General features: G+C 38.6%; 1 protein-coding gene across 2 annotated transcripts; it reads right to left on the reverse strand.

Moving 5' to 3' along the window:
• Positions 1 to 474: 474 nt before the first annotated feature.
• LOC124131249 (zinc finger protein ubi-d4-like) lies at positions 475 to 17,177 on the reverse strand. 2 transcript variants are annotated; one of them, XM_046494383.2, is made up of 11 exons: positions 17,118 to 17,177; positions 16,063 to 16,226; positions 15,446 to 15,565; positions 14,895 to 14,936; positions 12,477 to 12,679; positions 12,002 to 12,080; positions 11,507 to 11,635; positions 6,570 to 6,695; positions 5,490 to 5,602; positions 4,718 to 4,799; positions 475 to 3,865 (listed from the first exon to the last, which is right to left on the reverse strand). In XM_046494383.2, the coding sequence occupies exons 1-11, from the start codon at positions 17,150 to 17,152 to the stop codon at positions 3,798 to 3,800; spliced, it is 1,161 nt and encodes a 386-aa protein (XP_046350339.1). In that variant the 5' UTR covers positions 17,153 to 17,177; the 3' UTR covers positions 475 to 3,797. The 2 variants fall into 2 exon arrangements, with proteins under 2 accessions (XP_046350339.1, XP_046350349.1); XM_046494393.2 differs by lacking the exon at positions 14,895 to 14,936.
• Positions 17,178 to 20,775: the final 3,598 nt, after the last annotated feature.

Genomic DNA, 20,775 nt, shown 5'->3' on the forward strand with positions numbered 1-20,775 from the left:
TTTGGCTTTTCTATTAAACATTGCCTACATCCATTGTTCAACTACACTTTTCAAAGTAAATCACCCCACCATCACATCAAGTGTGTTCAGTTAAAAAATAAAAATAAATTGAGTTCCCCACACTTTCATCCTTGCCTCTTGGTTTGAGAAAATGTGATGGTGGAGATCACAACTACATGTATTTTATTTCCAAATCATCAATAGGCAATTATCTAAACCAAAATCAGAATGACAAGCTATCCCAACATGTGCCTCTCACTTGCCTGGCTGGTTAAATACACAGGCCACAACTATTTAATCAGTGTTCTTTGCATTTTTATCAGTTGGGATTATAAACATTATCATATATGAATAATTGCCTTTCATATCCTTTGCAAAAGAAATGAAATCTGAAAAATTAACAATAAATTTGTCATCCACCATTCTTAAAACCAACAAACCTGATTTGATGATAACAAATGACAGACAAAGCAGTTCTTTCACTATGACCTTTAATGATGCTGATTATGCACAAACGGTGACAGATGGACAATGATTACAATAATGTGAAACTGACGAGCACCTTTCATGTTTTGCAAACTGTAATATGCTAAGTGATTCACAAATGATGCTGATTTAATGAAATAAACAACAGACATGACTGTGTCAGCTGCCTTACTGGCCTGGAAGAATCTCTTGACAAAACCCAACCTCGGCATAAATCACATCCTCGATATTCCATGCTATTTCTACTACTTCAACAACACCCTAGAATGGATGGGAGGATGAAATTAGTGTTATTTTAGAGTAGAGTTTGACAATGCGATCACTTAGCAACCACATTTTTAAGCCACTGAACTTACTTTTTGAAAGATCAAATGGAAAATAGTGCCGCGTCAACCAATTCACAACCACACAATGTGGCTACTCAAAGATTCTGCTTGCAATATTTACTCATGCTGACAATCTTACCAGGGCAAAGAATCAAAATTCTAGATACTGAATTCCTCACTGAATTATGTTTGGTCAAATGAATCAAGATGCTACTGATGGAGATTCAAACAGCATGGAAAGTTCAGAATGCACTTAACAATAAACATATATTTACATCTACACACCCTGTTAGATGCAGACTCCTACAATGAACACAGCTGAGAGCTTATACCAAGGAAGCTTTAAACAAAAATAATTAATGTGTCAAAGGAAGATCTCCCATTCAACTTTGTTTAACAAATTCAATGCATGTTAGACCTTTTCATTAAAAGCAAGGTTAAGTGCTTGAATGAATAGGTTTATCGCCACTTTGAACAGTTTCAGTCATATCACGACGAAATATGTTTGTGAAAGGCGTAAAGGGATGCAGGTCGTAGAGGTTGTCCAATCTGTTGAAACCCACAAGCACTGGTATAGTGCCTACAGACCAAGGTTGATTATTCAGGATTTGAAGCAACTATCAGCAGATGCTGGCAAGGGGAAGGGATGCAGTGCATCAGACCTCCATTTGTCATCTACAAAATGTACCAGTATAAACAAGCAAACAAAAAAAGTGTGTGAATCCAATTCACTTGATTCCTGACAAAGATATTAGGCCAGACTTTTTTCAATCTTGGTTTATGAATCTGCTAACTCAATCAAATGTGAAACAAATATTAATACTGGAAAGCAGTCTGTGTCTTATTATCTGACCTGAAATAAGTAAATTGACTGTAAATTTACTGTTATCAATATTAATTATTAAATATCATCAAGAACCTGTTGAAAATTTATATTCAAAACACACTGAATTATGAGAGGAAATTCAACAACTTCTTTGAATTTGGAATTTGTTCCCCCCCCGATCATACCAACCTAAATTATTAGGCCAAAAATCAAGACTGTAAACCATAAAATATTAAAAGAAGGCGAAATATATTCACATGAAATTAGTACAAGTGGCTCTCCTGCAAAAACTTTAATAAACTTCGTAAAAATTGTGATGGTGGTTTCCTTTTAATTGACAAGTTTCATCATTTGTCCCGAGAGGAGCTGTTTCTTCCTGAGCCACAGCTTGCTGTACAGGTAAGATATTAAAGGCATTATCAATACTGACTACATAAATCTTTCAAAAATAACCAGAGGACACAATCTTAACAACAAATGCTATTTTGATTTAATCTCATCGTTGCATTACTCATTTGTTGTCATTGTATAAAAATAATCTATTCGATCTTTGCAAATCATAAAATATTGCACAAATGATTACAAACTACACCTCTTCATGTCAGTGTTTCATTTCATACAGCCAACTAAATGTCATCAATCTCCAATCTTCACAGTTGTAAATATTAGCTGTTGCAGTCATGTTCAAAATACCTTCATTGTATTAATTGTACTTGGGCCTCAGGCCTTAATACTGAAATAAAGGATTGATTGACTAAAGGTAGACCAATGTCCATTGAAGTGAAACACCAATGCTCAATTCTGAGTTCCACCATAGGTTATATATTCATACTTTGTGTGAACAGAAAAATTCCGATGTAACAAAAGGATTTCCACTTTTATCAAGCCAAGTTGACTGATAGCTCCAGGGAGAAAGTCTACAAGTTGAATACTCTTTCGGGGACACAACCTCAGACCCAATACCGTCATAACAATTGTCTCCATTTTCTGATCAGTCAAGTCCAACTAAGTATTGCTGATCAGACAAATTCAAAGGGAACATATTTCTTCCGTGTTTATCAGCAGGAACCAGTTCTAGTTCTTACAAAGATGCTTCTGACATGTGAGAGATATTATTTTCAAGTCATTTCAGATTGGTGGTACTAAACAAGACTAAGAACAACCAACATTGTTACATGGCATTATTGATGACCACAATACAATCATTTTCCGATAAAAGTTCACCGGCAACAGTTTTGTCAACACTTTCATCATGAATAGCTCATTGCAATGTTCGCTTCAACGTGTCTCCACAAACAGTTTCAAAACAAAAGTGCTCTCTTTGTTAAGAAGTAAGTGCAGAAACATTAAAATACCATTTGCCTTATTGACAAAATGGTTCCTTACATTATTCAGAGTCCCAGTTACATGTTCCTTACATCAGTCATCCAATTGATGTGACTGTCTATTATGGTAAGAAAGAGAAATACAACAATACCAAGAAAATTCCTGAATAATACAAGCATTAAAGGCACTATACAGTCTATAGACAAACGAAAGAATATATGAACAAGATAATGTACAAGTTGCTTCAACATTTAGATGGGAATGCTTTGTCAGTATGATACCATAGGGTGTCTTGCAGATGGAACTTCTCCTCGCGGCGACATCGTAGATGGTAATGATGTACCTGGGACGATGTCATCCTGGGATGAAATGATACAGCAGCAATACTGATTGTACCATGATAACTGAATCCCACACAATCCATCGGCTAATACAAGAGGGTATCACCCAACGCTACAAATCAGTTTTACTAGCACAGTTTGGATGGCTGTTATTGTTTGTGTGACGCTACAGCTCCTGTAGACAGATCTTGTCTTGGTAAATGAGTACCGCGATACCCTACTGTATCGTCATACCATTACACCATTACATAGTATCATCTATGCTTGACCAAAACAGTTACTGGATATCAACTTTCTCCTTGTATTTTGTAAATGCGTTTTTTGAGATGACAGTGATAGCAGTTTCTACACACGTAACACCTGCACAAAGCAAAGCTCGAATGCATTGATGCATGTTTCTTGTGCATGAGAGATCTTGACCCGATATGATAAATGCTAAGTTCCCACTGTGAAGTCCCGCTGTTAGCCCTGAGAACAACCGAGGCATGGTCCTCACTGCATGCCAGCAGGCTTCTTACCCCCGTGGAACTCTTCAATACACAAGTGACAGCTCCAATTACCTGCAACAGACACACATAAGTAAGTGAGGCTTAACACTGTCTTAAACAGTATTTAATAATAATAACACCGTATTCGACGTAATAAGCCCCCTGTGCGCTCTAAGAATTAGAAATAGGGGGCTCTTATTTGAATATTATTTGGGTGAAAAAAACAGAGTTGAAAGATAAATTTCGTGGTTTATGCTGACAGCCTGAAATGTTTATATACGACAGATATATTATTCCAGAATTTAATTGCCCATTATTAAGGATGCATATAACAAACAAGTGCGAATATGTAAGTCTTGTGTAGATTGATCAATCGGAAGGGGTGCTGATTGGGATTGTTCACTTGTCAAAATATTAGCAAATATCACCGTGGGCGCTTATTAGAGTGGGGCGCTTATTATGTTGAATACGGAAATAATAATAATAATCATCCATTTATATGGCACAGTACTCCATGCATAAGCATGCTCTAAGCACTTAGACATTAAATGGATCAGTGTGAAATCAATAATCATTCTCAGCTCCCTGGGGAGTATACAACCTAAGATGCCTGTTAGGCGCTTGAAGGTTAACAACCACATGGCCATCTCATCCTACCGGGTACCCATTCACTGCGAGGTGAACAGAGGCACATTTGCACAATAATAATAATATAGTGCTCACAGGCGCTTTTATATTATGACTACCAGTCACTGGATCAGTGTGCAGTCGACTTTCATTCTCTTCTCCCTAGGGATCATACACTGAAAACTTATCCTGCCTGCAAAGGCTATTTCTGGTGTCCCCCGCCGTGATATTGCTGGAATATTGCTAAAAGCGGCGTAAAACCATACTCACTCACTGTAGTGTATTCTGTATACGTACCCTCTGGAGGTTCAGTGAGAGGTGGTGTGAGACAGTACATGTGGTAGCCTCGGTCACAGTCGTCACAAAATAACAACTGATCCTGAAATGAATATAAACCAATCATGGGGCAAAGTCAACAGTTTTCAATCTTTAAAATTCTCACAGGATTAATTTTAAGAAATAGATATAAACTGTCCACACTATGTACACACATCCATATTTCAGACACCTTAATCATGTTAATGTCATGAAAGAAATGTATCTTTAAATTTCCTTTTGATATCTAAATTGAAACCAAATATTTAGTTTCATAGCTTCAAAGATAACTCCTCTGTAAACATGAGTTATCTCCCCTGCACTATTTGAGAAGGGGTGAAAACAGGCTTAAATGCTAACATTGTATTAATCATTTTTATACATTTCCTAAACAATGTAAACATTGATGTAAACCAGCGTTTTATACAACTCACAAATGTGCAGCCAGTATGCAAAAATAATTTGAGATTGGACACAGAAAAAGAATATACTGCATCCCAAGGGACACAGTAATATTCATTTTACTTACAGCTATTGGTGTCTTATTTCATCATCAATCATGACCACTGTCCACATTAATTCATTCCAGGTTTTAAAGTAAATATCCAAACCATTTCATTACTTCATAGGGCCCTCATATTGACTGATGGTGTTCTTTAATTTCTTTTGAGTTGTAAAGTATAAAGGTTGGAATCTCAAATCATCAAAATAACACAGAGCCTGTATCTGAGAACCAAGCAGCTACATCTCTTACATCGTTATCGGAGGTCCCACACAGTCCACATGACTTGCACTCAATACACTGCCAGGGGTACTTCTTCACTGATATGATCATGTTGGCTGTGAACTGGAGACATGTTGGGTGACCTACACACAAACATACAGCTGGTCACATAGGGTAGGCTACATTGTGTCCTGGAATAGTCCCCAAATAGAACCAAGGTTCATATTGGCATAACAAACCTAAAAAACTACATGAGACATACACTGTAAAATTAAATACCATGAACATTCAAATGTTGTTACTCATGGTCCAGTCTGATAATGCATATTATGCTTGGGTAAATCACTGTGTGTCAACCGGATGAAGGAGGAACGCCTGAAGTGATATATGGCACCTCAGACAATTAGGCCACCCGCCACTGCCAATGAAAGCAAAGTGACCAATGACAATATCCCATCTCAAAGGTCATTCACATTTCTCCTGGAGATAGGGACTGATAAACCATAGAAATTACCGGTTCAATTTTACTTGTACATACCTGCAATATAACCCATAGAAATTACTGGTTCAATTTTACTTGTACATACCTGCAATATACCCTAGACCAGAAATGCTGACAGGCCTAAGTTCACATCAATATATTACTTATTTGAAGAATCCTGCTGTCAGATACACAACTAATTATTTCAACTAAAACGATTGTGTAGAGGGTCATGAATTGGCTGTGGCCAAGTGCATAAGAGTCTGAGTAAGTTGACTTAAAGGTTATTTCACTCCAATAGCAATGTGTTTACATATGTCTGTGTGTATGTGGCTGCTTGTACTTGTCTGTACTAATGCTTCTTTTAAAGTTCTAGATACCATGCCGCAGTTAGCATGGATACTCCCCTTAGACACAGAATACAGACTCCAAGCTGACCAGTCCTTGTTCTATACCCTTAATGCTGAGCTCCAGGCAGGGTAACAACAAGTACCATATTTTGACATCTTTTAATATGACGTGGCCAGGGATCGAACCTACAACCTTCCACACAGACGCTCTATCAACTAGACCACGGAGGCGGCTGAATATAACGATGGAAATGTTCATGGCTAGAAAGTCTGTGTCACCTGAACGGCCACAATCGCTGCAAGACACCAGCTCCTCGGGTAGTTTGGTCTTCCTGTTGTCTGCAGCATCTCCCAAGCAGAAGTCACAATAGTTATTAGCAGTTGCCTTCCCATCAGCATTTTTACCTGTAACACATCACACAGCCCAAGTCAATCCAACATGGCAGCTACAGCATGACCAGCACAGAGGACAGCTTCAAGAACATGTTGACAGTCTGCACCCAACATCACAAAGACTTAAAGCTACGACTAGCTTAATTATTAGGACATGTGAACAGTCGTAGCAATAAGGTCACTTTATGAAATTGGGACCCAGGTACCATCTGCCTGATATCAAGGGGGTTAAATATATTAGGATTAACATAGCACTTTACTTTAGTTGAATACTGATTTATTATTAACACTTTGTCACATAAAGAAATTAAATCAAATCTTTGATCCAAACAATATTTAATTTTTCCTTTCTTAAATCTTACTGCTGACAAGAATATCCATATTTTCAAAATAAATAAAACTATATCAATATCAATGAAGAATCACTATCAGCAATAGATTGCCCTGTCCTACATAATTACTAACTAAAGCTATCTAAATAGAAAAGAATGTTCATGATTGTATTAAACAAAAAAATCAAATTCAAATCTCATTCATTCTAAAACAGAACCGCCAAGTGTTAAACCCAACTACACTATACAGACAAAAGGGCCTTGTCCCTAAGTTGCCCAGGACAACAGTTCGTCCTCACGCTAACAAAGTAACAAAGGCTGTTGATATCAGGGCTAGAGGACCTATTACCACAGAGGTTGAATATAACTCATAATACCCTCTCACGATCTACTGAGTGAAGAAAAGTCCACACCATGTTACATTAATGAAAGTAGGCACTTTGATATCAACACTGAACACATACAGAAAAACATCAAATATATTTTGGTAAATAAAACAATTAAAAAAAGGAAATATACACAGATTATGCAAGAGTTAGCAGGACTTCTAAATCTACATTTTAGTCTAGATCTATGTATGAAGACCATGTTATAGTTATGACTAAGACAGTTAAAAATTGGTGACAGCGGAACATGTTTATGAATGTCAAAATATGACTTTTTCTTCTTGAGCTCATTTTTGGGGTAGCATAGATCATTCTGGAAAATCATGTATATTCAACTTTTAGAACTAAGATGCAAAATTTGCAAACTATGTTTAATCAGACAATCAAGCATTTCAAATTAATCACAATAAAGAAATCATACAACTAGCTAAACTTTAAGCAGTGGGCAAATCAAAAGCTTATATTCTTGGCGTATTCAGCAAATTCTGACAAACAGCCACAAAAATTCAGGAGAGTCCATCAGCCAGTCGGCATGTAACCCACCAAAAAATTAGCAAAAATAAGATCACACATTTAATCACCAGGTGATGTTAGGAGCAAAAAATGGATGAATGATCCAATCGAAAAAAAAAGTTGCCCTTTAGAAACTATACACACACTGTACATCCCATTCAGAAGTCCATGAAGAGGCTATAAGTGGGGGAAGTTAAGTGTGACGGTGAGCTCGCATAGACCCACCTGAAACGGAGAAAAAGTTACTTAGAGGAGAGATTAGTCGCTGGGATCCAAAACCATAATATCAGAGAGACAGATATGTCACCAACCCTTGCGTCTGTCTTGGGGGGTGAGGAGGGATATGGAGGGGGTGGGGCCAGCATGCACATTCTTGACAATTCTACCAGCAGTTGGGTGGGAGAAGCAGACATGGTTGAGACTTGCGCTGCAGAGGGCTTGAGTGCGAATCGGACTAACCACAACATGCTGCAGTGCTAGGACATGCAAATCTATTACACCAACATTTACAGTCTAACCTCTAGTAAGGCATGTATATTCACATCGTGGCTACTGATCGTTGTCACAAAAGTAGGAGGATTGTGGAAAGATTCTTATTAGTTTACCATCAGATTAATATGGGTCTTACAGTAACTTGTACAATTGTCTTCCTTTGGTCCAAATACTGACAGTTGTACCCCTTATGGTAACTTATGAACAAAAGGTACATCTTGGCAACAATTTCCATCTTTTCTTCCATCAATGATATAGAATTTTTAAAGTATAAAAACAAGGAAAACATAAATGTCTTCAACCTGCAACTCCCCAAGACAATAGGCAACCTCCAAATCCCAGATTTCCATTCATCCTTAATCTGTGCTATTGTCTACTTTTTTTCAAATTCTATAGAACCAAATAGAATGGTAAAACAGGGCAAAATGACTTCAAATTCAGCAGATTTCATTAAATGAAACTTGGTGTGGAGTCTTCTTCACAGAAGAATCTGCAATCAACAATTTTCAGGTAATTAATTGAATAATTACACTTGAACATATCACTGAATGCAATGATAATACAACAATCACTTGGGATTAGAGAAATACTTTAACAATGGAAGCCCAGCAGATATCAACGTAGCGAAAAGTGGACAGATAACTGCAGCCTGTAAAGACTAAATGACATCCCTCATAACAACATTGCACAATAATTCTCAAGTTGACTAAACCTATTTGAAATCATAACCTACTTGAGGACGTGGACAGGAAAATTAATAGTTTGGGGTTTGTTTTCTTCAAAATTTGAGGCATTTTAATATACAGTTTCTTCAAACTGCTGTTTTAATCTTTCCATAATCCTAAAACAATTAAGACCACAATGACTACGCTACAAGCAAAGCTGTCACAGCAAGGGTGTTTTCCTTCTTCGACCAGTAGTTGGAAATTTCAGATATTTTTGTGACTGTATGTTCAGAATTACGTGACTTCTATGTGAAAGGCAATATTTTCAATCTATACCTGACACAATACCATGGCAACTGAACCATAACATCCCACCATGCATCATGCATACATTACCACAACACTGTTGCACACATTGCCATACATGTGATAGATCCAAAATGTGTGATTACATGTTCGGACAAGAGACATGTTGTTAGAGCAGGTACCAGAATTGGAAAAGTTGCTGAGGAATGACATGGTTTCACAGATTGCCTGTAGAGATTGGAGATCGGAATGACAAATCTAAACCTGGTTTGGGCTCACTTTGAAATGTGTGTGTCTGAAATACATCTGGTTGTACCCACGTGGGATTGAAACCTGGGTCTTCAGCATGGCAAGCAAATGCTCTAACCACTCGGCTATCCCACTCCCCTTCTCCACTTGGTGAGAGTCATCATCAGTGACAGGGAAGAAACACCACACATGGGAAACACACATAGGAAGGTTACTGATATATTAGGTCCTCCATATAGGGGGTTAGGGGCTTGTTAGACACATAACGAGGGAGACACGAGGTACAGTGCTAGGCAGCTCTCAAACATGGTAGGAAGGTTTCAAATTAGGTTGGGAAACTTAAACATAAGGGGCCTTCTATTGTGTTAAAAAGGACTTATCAAACATGGTATGGAAAAAGAAAACAAGGTGAAGGGAACTCTGGGTCTGGACCAGATAATCAGGTGAGTGACACCACAAGCATCGATCTACGCAATTGGGATACAATGACATGCATCAACCAAGTCAGGGAGCATGACTACGAGATCCCGTTAGTCTCTTACGACAAGCATAATTGCCTGTTACAGCAAGCATGGGGTGCTGAAGACTTTTTGTGAGGCCATTTCAATCAGAGTATGGTCATTCCATCATGGAAAAGATATTTCTGCTTGGTAAGGACTTTTGAAATATGGTAGAGAAAGTAGATACATGGCACAAAGGAGATTTCAAGTTTGGTAAGGACTGGGGAAGGGGAATCAAACTGTAACATTCAAAACATCGGGGGAGAAACTTCCGAAGCATGGTCATGAGATGGCTTAGAGCTGGTCCCAAACAAATCATACTAGAACAGTTCAGGCAAGTTACTTCACAACTAGAATGTCAGACGGGAGGGGTCAACAGTTACACAGGGTCACCCCAAGACATCATGGGTGGCAACTACAGTTATATGCATCTTCAAATATTCTTGGATCATGAGGTAGGTAAACATATAAAGTCAAGGGCCGTGTTCTACAAAGCTATCTTAGCGCCAACACGATCATAACTCCAACACTTTAACACTGAATTACGACAATTGTAGAGCTAAGGTCGCTTTGAGGAACAGGCACCTGGTTAGGGTTATGATGCATTAGAATGAATACAGTGAGATGCTAGCATACACCAGGACAAATCTGGATACCAGTCTCCATCATTGAATGAATTCTAACATTGACGTAACTCAACATTTCTAAACATCTATTGGTGTTTCAGATGCTAAAATCGTGAGGTGAAGAATCTGTAACAGTCCTAAGTGCAAGAATGAACTACCTATCTATAACATCATAAGCAACACACTTAGGTCGTTATTTCACATTTTCGATCCATCACATGTATGTGCAAATATTCTTTTAACACAAATATCAACACAACACAATACATTTCATATGATCATATTTCACCACTATTTTCTCAATTGAATTCGGCATTTACACAATTGTAACCTTAATACATTGTTGTCTATATTGTCCACATGTGTTACTAAAATCTACAACATGAATACCCCAAGAATGGTGAAATGTGCTATCATATTGTAACAGTCTCTAAATGCTACCAGAATGCATGTATACTGCCAAGTGCAAGGGACTGACTTACATATAAGCAAGATAGACAACATCTATTTTCCAGATGCCAAGCTGGCAAAATATCCATCTAAAATAATACAGGGGTCAACAAAACAAAATTTGAAAAATACTAAAAATACTAAAAATAACAAAAAAATCTACAAATTATCAGCTTGTAATCAAAATTGACATGCATTATGACCTACAGTGGTTACAAAAGATGTAGAAATGATTTCAACATTTTGAGATATGGTAACCATGGTAACGCGAAAGGTGGTTTGTGTAAGCGGATTGCACACTCACACTTGCTACCATTGGAACGAGTCTGAGGTTTTGGAGATTGTGTGTTGCAGTCTTCGTCGATCATGCCGTTGTGGAAGTGTGTGTAGTGGTAAGCCAGACCAGGCCGTGTCTTGTAGCGGGCACCGCATGCTGTAGAGGGTAGAGAATATATTCAATTACAGACTCAGGGCAAGCATACATACTCTTGCCCAAGTGAGCAAAGTTTCACTTGAACAGTATTTCTGTTTACGCACAGCATGTTAGCTTAATGCGGAAAGAATCCCCAAAGAAGATATTTGCCACTTTGCTAATACAAAATCTTCAGCACATTCATGGTGCTGACAAACCAAGAATCATAATCAGTGGGAATGTTGGATCTGAACCAATAATGAACATTGGGTTTGGGTGAGCTTTAGTAAAAAGTATTCAGTATACATATACAGACACACACACTAGTGGTTTAGCTTCACCTATTAATTAACTTGTTACCCAGGTACGTTCTGGAAGTGTACTCACCTTCACAAACATAAGGTTTATCTTTTTCTTCTGGCATCAAATCTTTGTCTACATTCTTCCTCCTTCCTCGTCCTGGACCCTGCATCAGGAAACATGAAATACTTAGCCCACAATTAGCCTGAACATAACCCACACTTAGCAGTAGAAACAAGCTCCTAACTACAGGATAGCTCCATAAAAGCTAATACTTTTCAGGCTAGAAATTGCCCTCATTTAAATATTCTGTGTTTGTCTTAAGGTGAAAGGTATTGTGAGAGCTCTTAGAATTTCATATTTTTTTCAGCGGTGTCTTTACATGTTATCACTATTCAGTCTAGTCAACATTTCAGATTTGCACAAAAAGAAACCTTCAACAGTAGTCGAAAATGTTCATGCTACAAGACATGAGGCAGAAAATGTGAGTCGTTGACAAAGGATAAAATAACACATGGACATAATCTCCTTGTATGATCATATTATTTTTATAAACACTTACCTTTTTCTTCTTCTTCTTGATCGTATCTTCATAATCACTGATATCCGACTGATCATCAACCATCTCCCCAGCATCTGGAGGATCACTGAGCATGTCAAAGTCTTCAAACCACCGGTCCTGGGACTCGGCCTTCTGTTCCAAGACATCCTCATCCTCTTTGCCCCTGTGGGCAGGGTTCTCCACCGCACTTATTTGATGCATGTCTGAAATATGTAGAAACATCATCAAATGTGTCTTGGATACTGACCTTTATCGGCATCAAGTCACTATTCTCGTCATGTAACTAAAGCTAGTCGATGAGTGAGTGAGTTGGGTTAATCTCCGCTTTGAACAGTATTCCAGTTATATCACGGCATGTTGGCTTCATGTGGGAGGAAAGCCTGAAGTGATGCAGGTCTTAGATTATTATCACTTTGGTGAAACCCATGAGCATGGTATGGTGCTGACAAACCTAGAAACATAATCGGGGCGAACTTGGATTCGAAACTGCGACAATCGGTTTCTGACATGCCCAAGGGATGCAACTCTGCACGCTTGACGACTGGACAACCAGTGCCCCGAGCTAGTTGATGAAGTGAAAGCAGGTCTAAGGAAGTGACTACAAGTTGAAATAATAACCTGCATGAGTCAGAGACTCCAATAGTAAGACAAGAAGCCAACTTGTAGCTTTGTCTGCATGCATTACCAAGTACAAATTCAGTCTGTGCCAAAAACTTTGAGCCTACTAGACCAAACTTGTCTAGTAGTCATTTTCATCAAAGTCAATTTAGTGTTATCAACATGATCATGGTTATGATGTGGACTATCATGAGCTGAGCTTGCTGGACTGAACAGATTTTTACTAAAACTCAGGCTTCAGAGTAGTGTCATAGACTACATTTTTCCTCAACTCAGCCTTCAGTCTAGTGTCATAGACTACACATTTCCAAACCTTCGAATTGTCTATATCCTATAAGGCAATAAATTATTGGTCCTCATATAACGGTAATGAAATATTGTTGCCAATAAGACCCTTATATGTTAATTGGTCAAAGCATTCCTAGACATGTTAGAGATTAGGATATTGTACCCCTTCTCTTAAACCCTGTTGCCACATACTTCTGCTTGTCTTATCTCATTTAACATGTTTAACAAATGATGCACACCTTTTTTGTCCTAAGTTGAATGCAGTGGGATAATGTGTCTTTCATCTGTGTTTTACACTGATATGTTTGTGCATTGCCTGAAAGCTGAACTAAGGTATTCATACTGTCAGAATAAAAGTCTGAACATTGACTACAGTACACTACGGTTATAATGAACTCAAAGGGACGGGTGATTTTAGTTTGTTATAACCGAAGTTCGTTACAAGCATATATACAGCAAATTGACAGGACCAAAAAAAAAGTTTGTTATATCTGCCAGTTCGCTACAAGCATGTTCCTAAAAACATAGTTTATTGTAACTAATAGATTTGTCATATTTATATAACGCAGCCTTATCAATTTTATGCATTTGAAAGTAACATGATTGTGTTTTGAGACCTTGATTATTTTTTAAATATTTTTACCTAAGCATCCCCAAAATTCTTAATTATTAAAATTTTGGGTTATGACAAGGACTCCTTGACTTTCAGCCTTAAGTTTCTAACACTAAATATATATGTACAAGTGACAAGTCCAAGTAGAATCCACATCAAAATGGTCAATAACAACTTCAATTCACTTTAAAATGGGTAACAGTGAACAGAGATGGAATAACACTGTCCATTTGGAGGCATTTGATCTAGAGTACAGTTTTATATCGCATTTAGCACTATTCCAGCAACATCACGGTGGACATCTGAAATGGGCTTCACACATTGTACCTGTGTGGGGAATCAAACCTGGGTCTTCGGCATGACAAGTGAACGCTTTAACCACTACGCTACCCCATCGCCCTTCATTTATTAACAAGTGAATGGTTGATAAGTGAGTGAGTGAACATGGTGAATAAGTCGGTGAACATGGTGAGTGAGTGAGTGAGTATGGTGAAGTGAGTGAATTGTGCTTAACATTGTAGACAGCATCATCAGCGATATTTCAGCCATAACAGTATTACAACAGTCGGAAATCAAGTGTGGGTTGGGCCATCCAGTGACTATAGACTGCATGATCAATGGGTACCATGACATTATCCCCACTATTAGTCAGCTAGTCACATTAGCTGATTGGGTCATATTCCGCCTCTGAATCAACACAAGGCTCACTTTTCAATGGCAACGAAAACAGGTTAATCACGTAGATTAGGTATGTGCATTACTGTGCCTCTGTTACATAGATCAGCTTTTTAATCATAACTGTACTGTTAGATACTAATCAAGAATATCATCAATACATTATATTCCCTATCGCACATGTAACAAAACAAATTCATGAACATAATGAAGATAAAGCCAACCTTTTTTTATTACTTGGATCGCGGACTTATTTTGGTTGACTGCTGTTGAGAGGATGAAAACATCAAAATAAAACGGGGGAAAACAGTATTTTACAAAAATTGCATTTACACTGTTTACTGAACAAGACAAGATATAATGCAAACAAAAACGATAGTATTCTTTCATACAGAGACTTTTAAGCAGCTTCTTTTTTATTTATACTGTTAACATGAATCACAAACAAATCTCACTGTACAAAATCTGGGTTTTCTTTCCCTTACATTTTTCTTAAAAGAAACAATCACAGAATGGGCAATGTCAAATTGCAAACATAAGAATTGGATAATTGGATAATACTGGGATGGTTGCCCAACACCATGCATTCATGATAACATTACTTTTCTCCTATACAAGTAAGGCATGATAAGGCCAACCAAGAGAATTTGGTTAGTCCAATTTCTTTCAATACGGTCACTCATTTTGTAGAGTTTTATGTAGTGTCAAAATAGCCAGTGGGTGAGTGGACCTCAATTTATTCTTGAATATGCATGAATATTATGGAAGTCCTTACCTGCTTCCCCCATCTCAATGTCCCCTGCACGAGCTAGACGAACCTCAGCAGCAAAGAATGAGCGTTTTTTCTTTTTCCATCGTTTGGCAGGATATGAGTAGATTTGACCATATACGTTCCCTGGATAAAATCACAAGCAGAATGCACACATCCCCGCAGCAAAGAAACAGAATTTTATTTCATAAGTCATGCCATAGTTATAATAGTAACCCCTGTCAATATGTACATTCATCGTGTTTATTGATTACATTTTGAAACCTGACACAGTGCTCCATTCATCATTGTTATCGTCATATGTGTCCCCTTCGCTTTGGATGTTGCAACAAACTTAAATGCCTGGCACTTACTGGGTCATGACTCAAAACTAAATGGTGAGAGTGAATGATGCTTTTTGCTGTATTCAGCACTATTCCAGCAATATTATTACGAACAGTAAATAACGGTCTAAATCGAACCTGGGCCAGCCAGTTGAAGGCAAGAGCAATAATCATGTGTCGACCACCCTATTCTCATTTGTCAGTTGTTGGGTTTAGATAAGCAAAGGGTACAGGAATCTATACTATTACTATGCATACTGCTCCTGAATGTGTTTCAACATGCAAGAGCTTAATGACTACCTGGTTGTCTGTTCATATAAGGGTGCCACAGGTTGCTGTGGTTCTGTGCCATGCCTGTCTGTGAATCAAGGAATGGTAATCTCATTTTGCGCTCCATGGCCATACGTGTGTTGAAACTTGCTGTTTGTTCCAGAGCTTCCTTGTACAACTGTGTACTTCCCATACTGAAATGAATAATCCATCAACAGCTTGAAGCAACCTGTTTCTTTGATATGTTGATAGTCCAAAAAGAGTTTAACTTAATATGATGCATATGAACATGGTGGAAACATCGTCATATGTGTTTCTATCTTCAACAATATGAAAAAAATGTTCACAACTTGTCAAGTATTTGTTTCTTTTTCTAATTTAATAAACAAAATGGAGAAACAAAATACGTTTCAAACAAAATGTTGATCAATATTTAAGAATAAAATTATCAAGATGATTAAAACTAGTTCCCTAACAATGTAACATCATCATGATCATGCTGCAGTGTACTCGGACTATTCATCACGCTATCACTATCAGGCACAATGTATTTTAATTATGTCAATTCCAAAAGAAAAGTTAATATAAAAGAATAATTCTACAGATAAATCGCTAAAATTCTTTTGTGGTAAAATGTCCCGTACATGCGACACAATAGGCGGAGGCTATTTTTCACTATTTGGAGCCTCAGCAAGTCTACATAAATTGTGGCTGGCGTCACCCAATCTTCATAATTTAGCAAAATGCGTCTACATCCAGTGTTTTCGGTGATATCATTGCTACAGTGGCATTAATAACTAAATTCTTCATATATAATTGGTAAAAAACGACATCTAGATATACTGCAACGTTAAACATCACAGAAAACTGATTTTGGAATAAACAAACACTCTAGAGCAAACATTTGCGAGCAGCCATGGCAGACACGACAGGAGACGGTCACCTAAAAGGACATTTGATGGACAAATACAACGAGAAATCGCTGTATTTTCACACACGACTTTTCTGTATGATATTATTAACCGTACACGCGATTCCAAAACATAATTGCAGATTACAGAAAAGAATAAAATAGAAATATGTACCTTTTTTTGTACACCGACACATCTACTGCCGCCATTTTGGACTCTTTGTGTTAGCTGTGCTCACGAAGTAAGAGTTATCCGCCCTTTGTTAGACATACATTAAATTTTCTGAAGACAATAAAGTAACATACATGTATTTCTAAGCATCATGTATGTTATATATTAGCTCTTCACAGCGTGTCTACTTGTTTTCAAATGCATAAAGTTGAAAGGGTTGTTATAAAAGACGTTGTCTTCCAAAGACAGCTTGTCGTTCTCATACATACATGTCTCTATCACATAGCGCACAGCAAATAAAACAATCACCCCATTCCATCCTTATGCACTAACTTACCAGCCCTAGTAACCTATACGCTTGTCCTTTTGACCTCTAGGAAATTAAGAGACTTGAGGGTTCGTCGAAGGTTCCGGATATTAATTAACTAAGCTTATACATAAATTAACTTTATTTCGAAACTATATGGTAGTATATGCCCATGTTAAATTTAACTAGAGTACAAACAGATTAAATATAAGCATATATGGCTAAAACATGCACAGTCCCGGAATATTTCTAGGCATTAATTCGCTGCGCAGAAATGCGTTCCTTAGTCTTTCCAGGATCTGATGTTCGTGAGTTTGAATCCCATATTCGTCCTTTAGGGCTGCGACGGGTAACTCGGGTCCGGTGGCTACTGAGTAGGACCCGGGTTAATCACGTGATATATGGTTTAAGACAAAAATTATCTAGAACTCTATGGTAACACTATAAATGACTAATGTTTGCATTCCTTCTGACTTTATATGTTTGATTAGTAAAACTTCAGACAACTCCAGTTTATGCATGACCAGATCGTATTTATTCGTGTAACTAAATACATTTCGCCAGGGCTACGGTCAAACTATTCCGAGACGGACATTTGGGCATATCTCTTGAGACCTACCGTGGGTACCTGAGTAGGGTCGGGTAATAGGGGTGTGGGTTCCCGGGTAGTAAATTTCGACTCGTCCAAGCCCTATCGTCCATGCCCGTGCTCGTACGTGTCACCAAAGCTGCAAATGTCTGACCTGCTCTACCACTAGACCGCGGAGGCGATCTATATATCATTGACTTGCAACAGGGCCAGTAAAGGCGCGTTTGCTTAGTTTTATGTTAATGGATTGAATACAATGTCAAAATACAGAATTAATAAAAATAACAATTTGCCTGCACGCACTCACACACTCACATCCGATTATGTTATTATGTATATTAATATATTTACATTTATATTTTAAAAGTACTATGCACAAACACATTTTATGGTCGCATTGCTCAGATCCCCTTGGCTTAAACCTGGCTTTGCCGTGACTGCATGCTCTGAAGCGTGTACCTTGATTAACATAGCTGTGCAGCATCGCTAATATCCGTAATTCTTGGACATGAACCTGTGCTGGTCGTAAGAGTCGATTAAAACGGATCGTGGGGTCCTGCTCGGTGCCTTGATTGATAGCGCACAAATGCATGCTACAAATAATACAGTTTGAGATGAGCCCCACCACCCCACATCTACCCCCATCCAACAATCTCTCAATCCCACACCCACCCTCATTCAACAACCACTCGATCCTACCTTCCACCAAGCGCAGTATCCCCCCTGCACCCCCCCCCCCCCCCCCCACCACCTCTACCCGCACCCAACAACCTCCAGCCCACCCCCACCTCTACCAAGGAACCACTGCCCTCACCCCCTCCACCCAACCCCATCCCACCTCTACCCGCACCCAACAACCTCCACCCCATCCCCACCTCTACCAAGCAACCACTGGACCCCCCTCCACCCCACCCAACCTCTACCCACACCCAACAACCTCCACCCAACCCCACCTCTACCAAGCAACCACTGGACCCCCCTCCACCCCACCCCACCTCTACCCACACCCAACAACCTCCACCCCACCCCACCTCTACCAAGCAACCACTGGACCCCCCTCCACCCCACCCCACCTCTACCAAGCAACATCTTGAGTATTTGTCTCAATTTGACCTGGCACCAAGGGTAAGGGGACACACCTCCGCCTAAAAGAACTGTAATCGGGACCTATGTCCCCTTACTCTCTCCACCAGAAGTTTTAATTAACGATTTTTTTGCAAACAGATATCACATGACAGGAGATTGAAAACAACATGACAGCAAAGGTTTCTGAGCCTTGACCATACTTCAGATATTTTCAAGATTACATTTTTGTTAGTTTTCCTTACACATTTGGGTACTTTCGGTTTCGTATGAACACTATGTTTGACATAGGAAACCAATAAACACAAATACATATTGGACCGGAGAGAGAAACTGAGCTTATGCGGAAGACATTCATGATGGCATATATGAACACAATACGCCTCTTGCAGGCCTAAATATCTTTAATATTGTTGGAATACATACTCACTCAAAATATTTCATTTTCTTTTTCGGTATTTAGTGGATCGACTACTGAGTGAGTGAGTGAGGATGGTTTTACGCCGCTTTTAGCAATATTCCAGCAATATCACGGCGGGGGACACCAGAAATGGGCTTCACACATTGTACCCATTTCGGGAATCGAACCCGGGTCTTCGGCGTGACGAGCGAACGCTTTAACCACTAGGCTACCCGACCGCCCCGATCGACTACTGAAATATATTATGAGCTGTAGTTGCGTTGCGTCTTAGTTATTATGGCATGCACTTTGCAAGGGCGTATCCAGCGTTTTTTAAAAAGGGAGGGGTCTATATAATCAATATCCTCTTCAGTCAACTTTACTGCCTCATATACTTTTGGTTTTCAAAAGGTGGTGTGTGTGTATGTTGGGGGAGGGGGCACTCCGGGACCGCTTATGTTTTGTATAATATACATATAGCTTCACTGTAGCTACGTAGCTACACCGTAAGATGTCATCGTACCCCGACGGCGCGCCGTGGATCGTTGCTCACAATGTCGATCACTGGATTGTCTGGTCCAGACTAGATTATTTACAGGCCACCGTCATATAACTGGAATATTGCAGAGTACGTCGTTAAAAAAACAACAAACAAACATGTAAGTGTATTGGGTACAACTCCGATTTCAGCATAATCAGTGGCCTTAGGTGATGTACACCTCCGACCTATTTTCTGTGTTATATTATACCGTAAATAAGAAATTATACAAAATAAATAAAAACAACACATTTTACCACAAGGTAACACACATGTTTCACTACGTATAACCATATGTTAACCATTAACCTTTACTCGTTATGCTGTAATCAAAATTAATTCTATAATAGGTTAATGGAATGTCTCCGAGTACGCAAGCTGTGCACATACGTCCTAACGGATACACTACTAGAAAAATGGATAATGAAATAAATTATATTGACATGCTTATCTTGAAACACCACATAGTGTCATATAAACGTCTGCATGGTGCTCTCCTACTGCCACAGGTGTGCCTGTAAACCTATATGTCAATTACCCCCCTCCTCCCATGAATCCCAAATACTATGTATTTTTTCACTCCAAGTCGTATCTGCCCATCCCTGAATCACGAATATTACTTTACACAAATGTCAAAAGCACTTTTCAGATTTTCACTTTACAGACAGAATGTAATTTTATACCGTGTCTGAAAAAAAGTAAAGATCCGCCAGTGTCCGATGGGCACCTGTTACACTTATTGTG

Source organism: Haliotis rufescens, unplaced genomic scaffold, assembly GCF_023055435.1.
Source record: "Haliotis rufescens isolate VD_foot unplaced genomic scaffold, xgHalRufe1.0.p SCAF_20, whole genome shotgun sequence".
Lineage (NCBI taxonomy): Eukaryota > Metazoa > Mollusca > Gastropoda > Lepetellida > Haliotidae > Haliotis > Haliotis rufescens.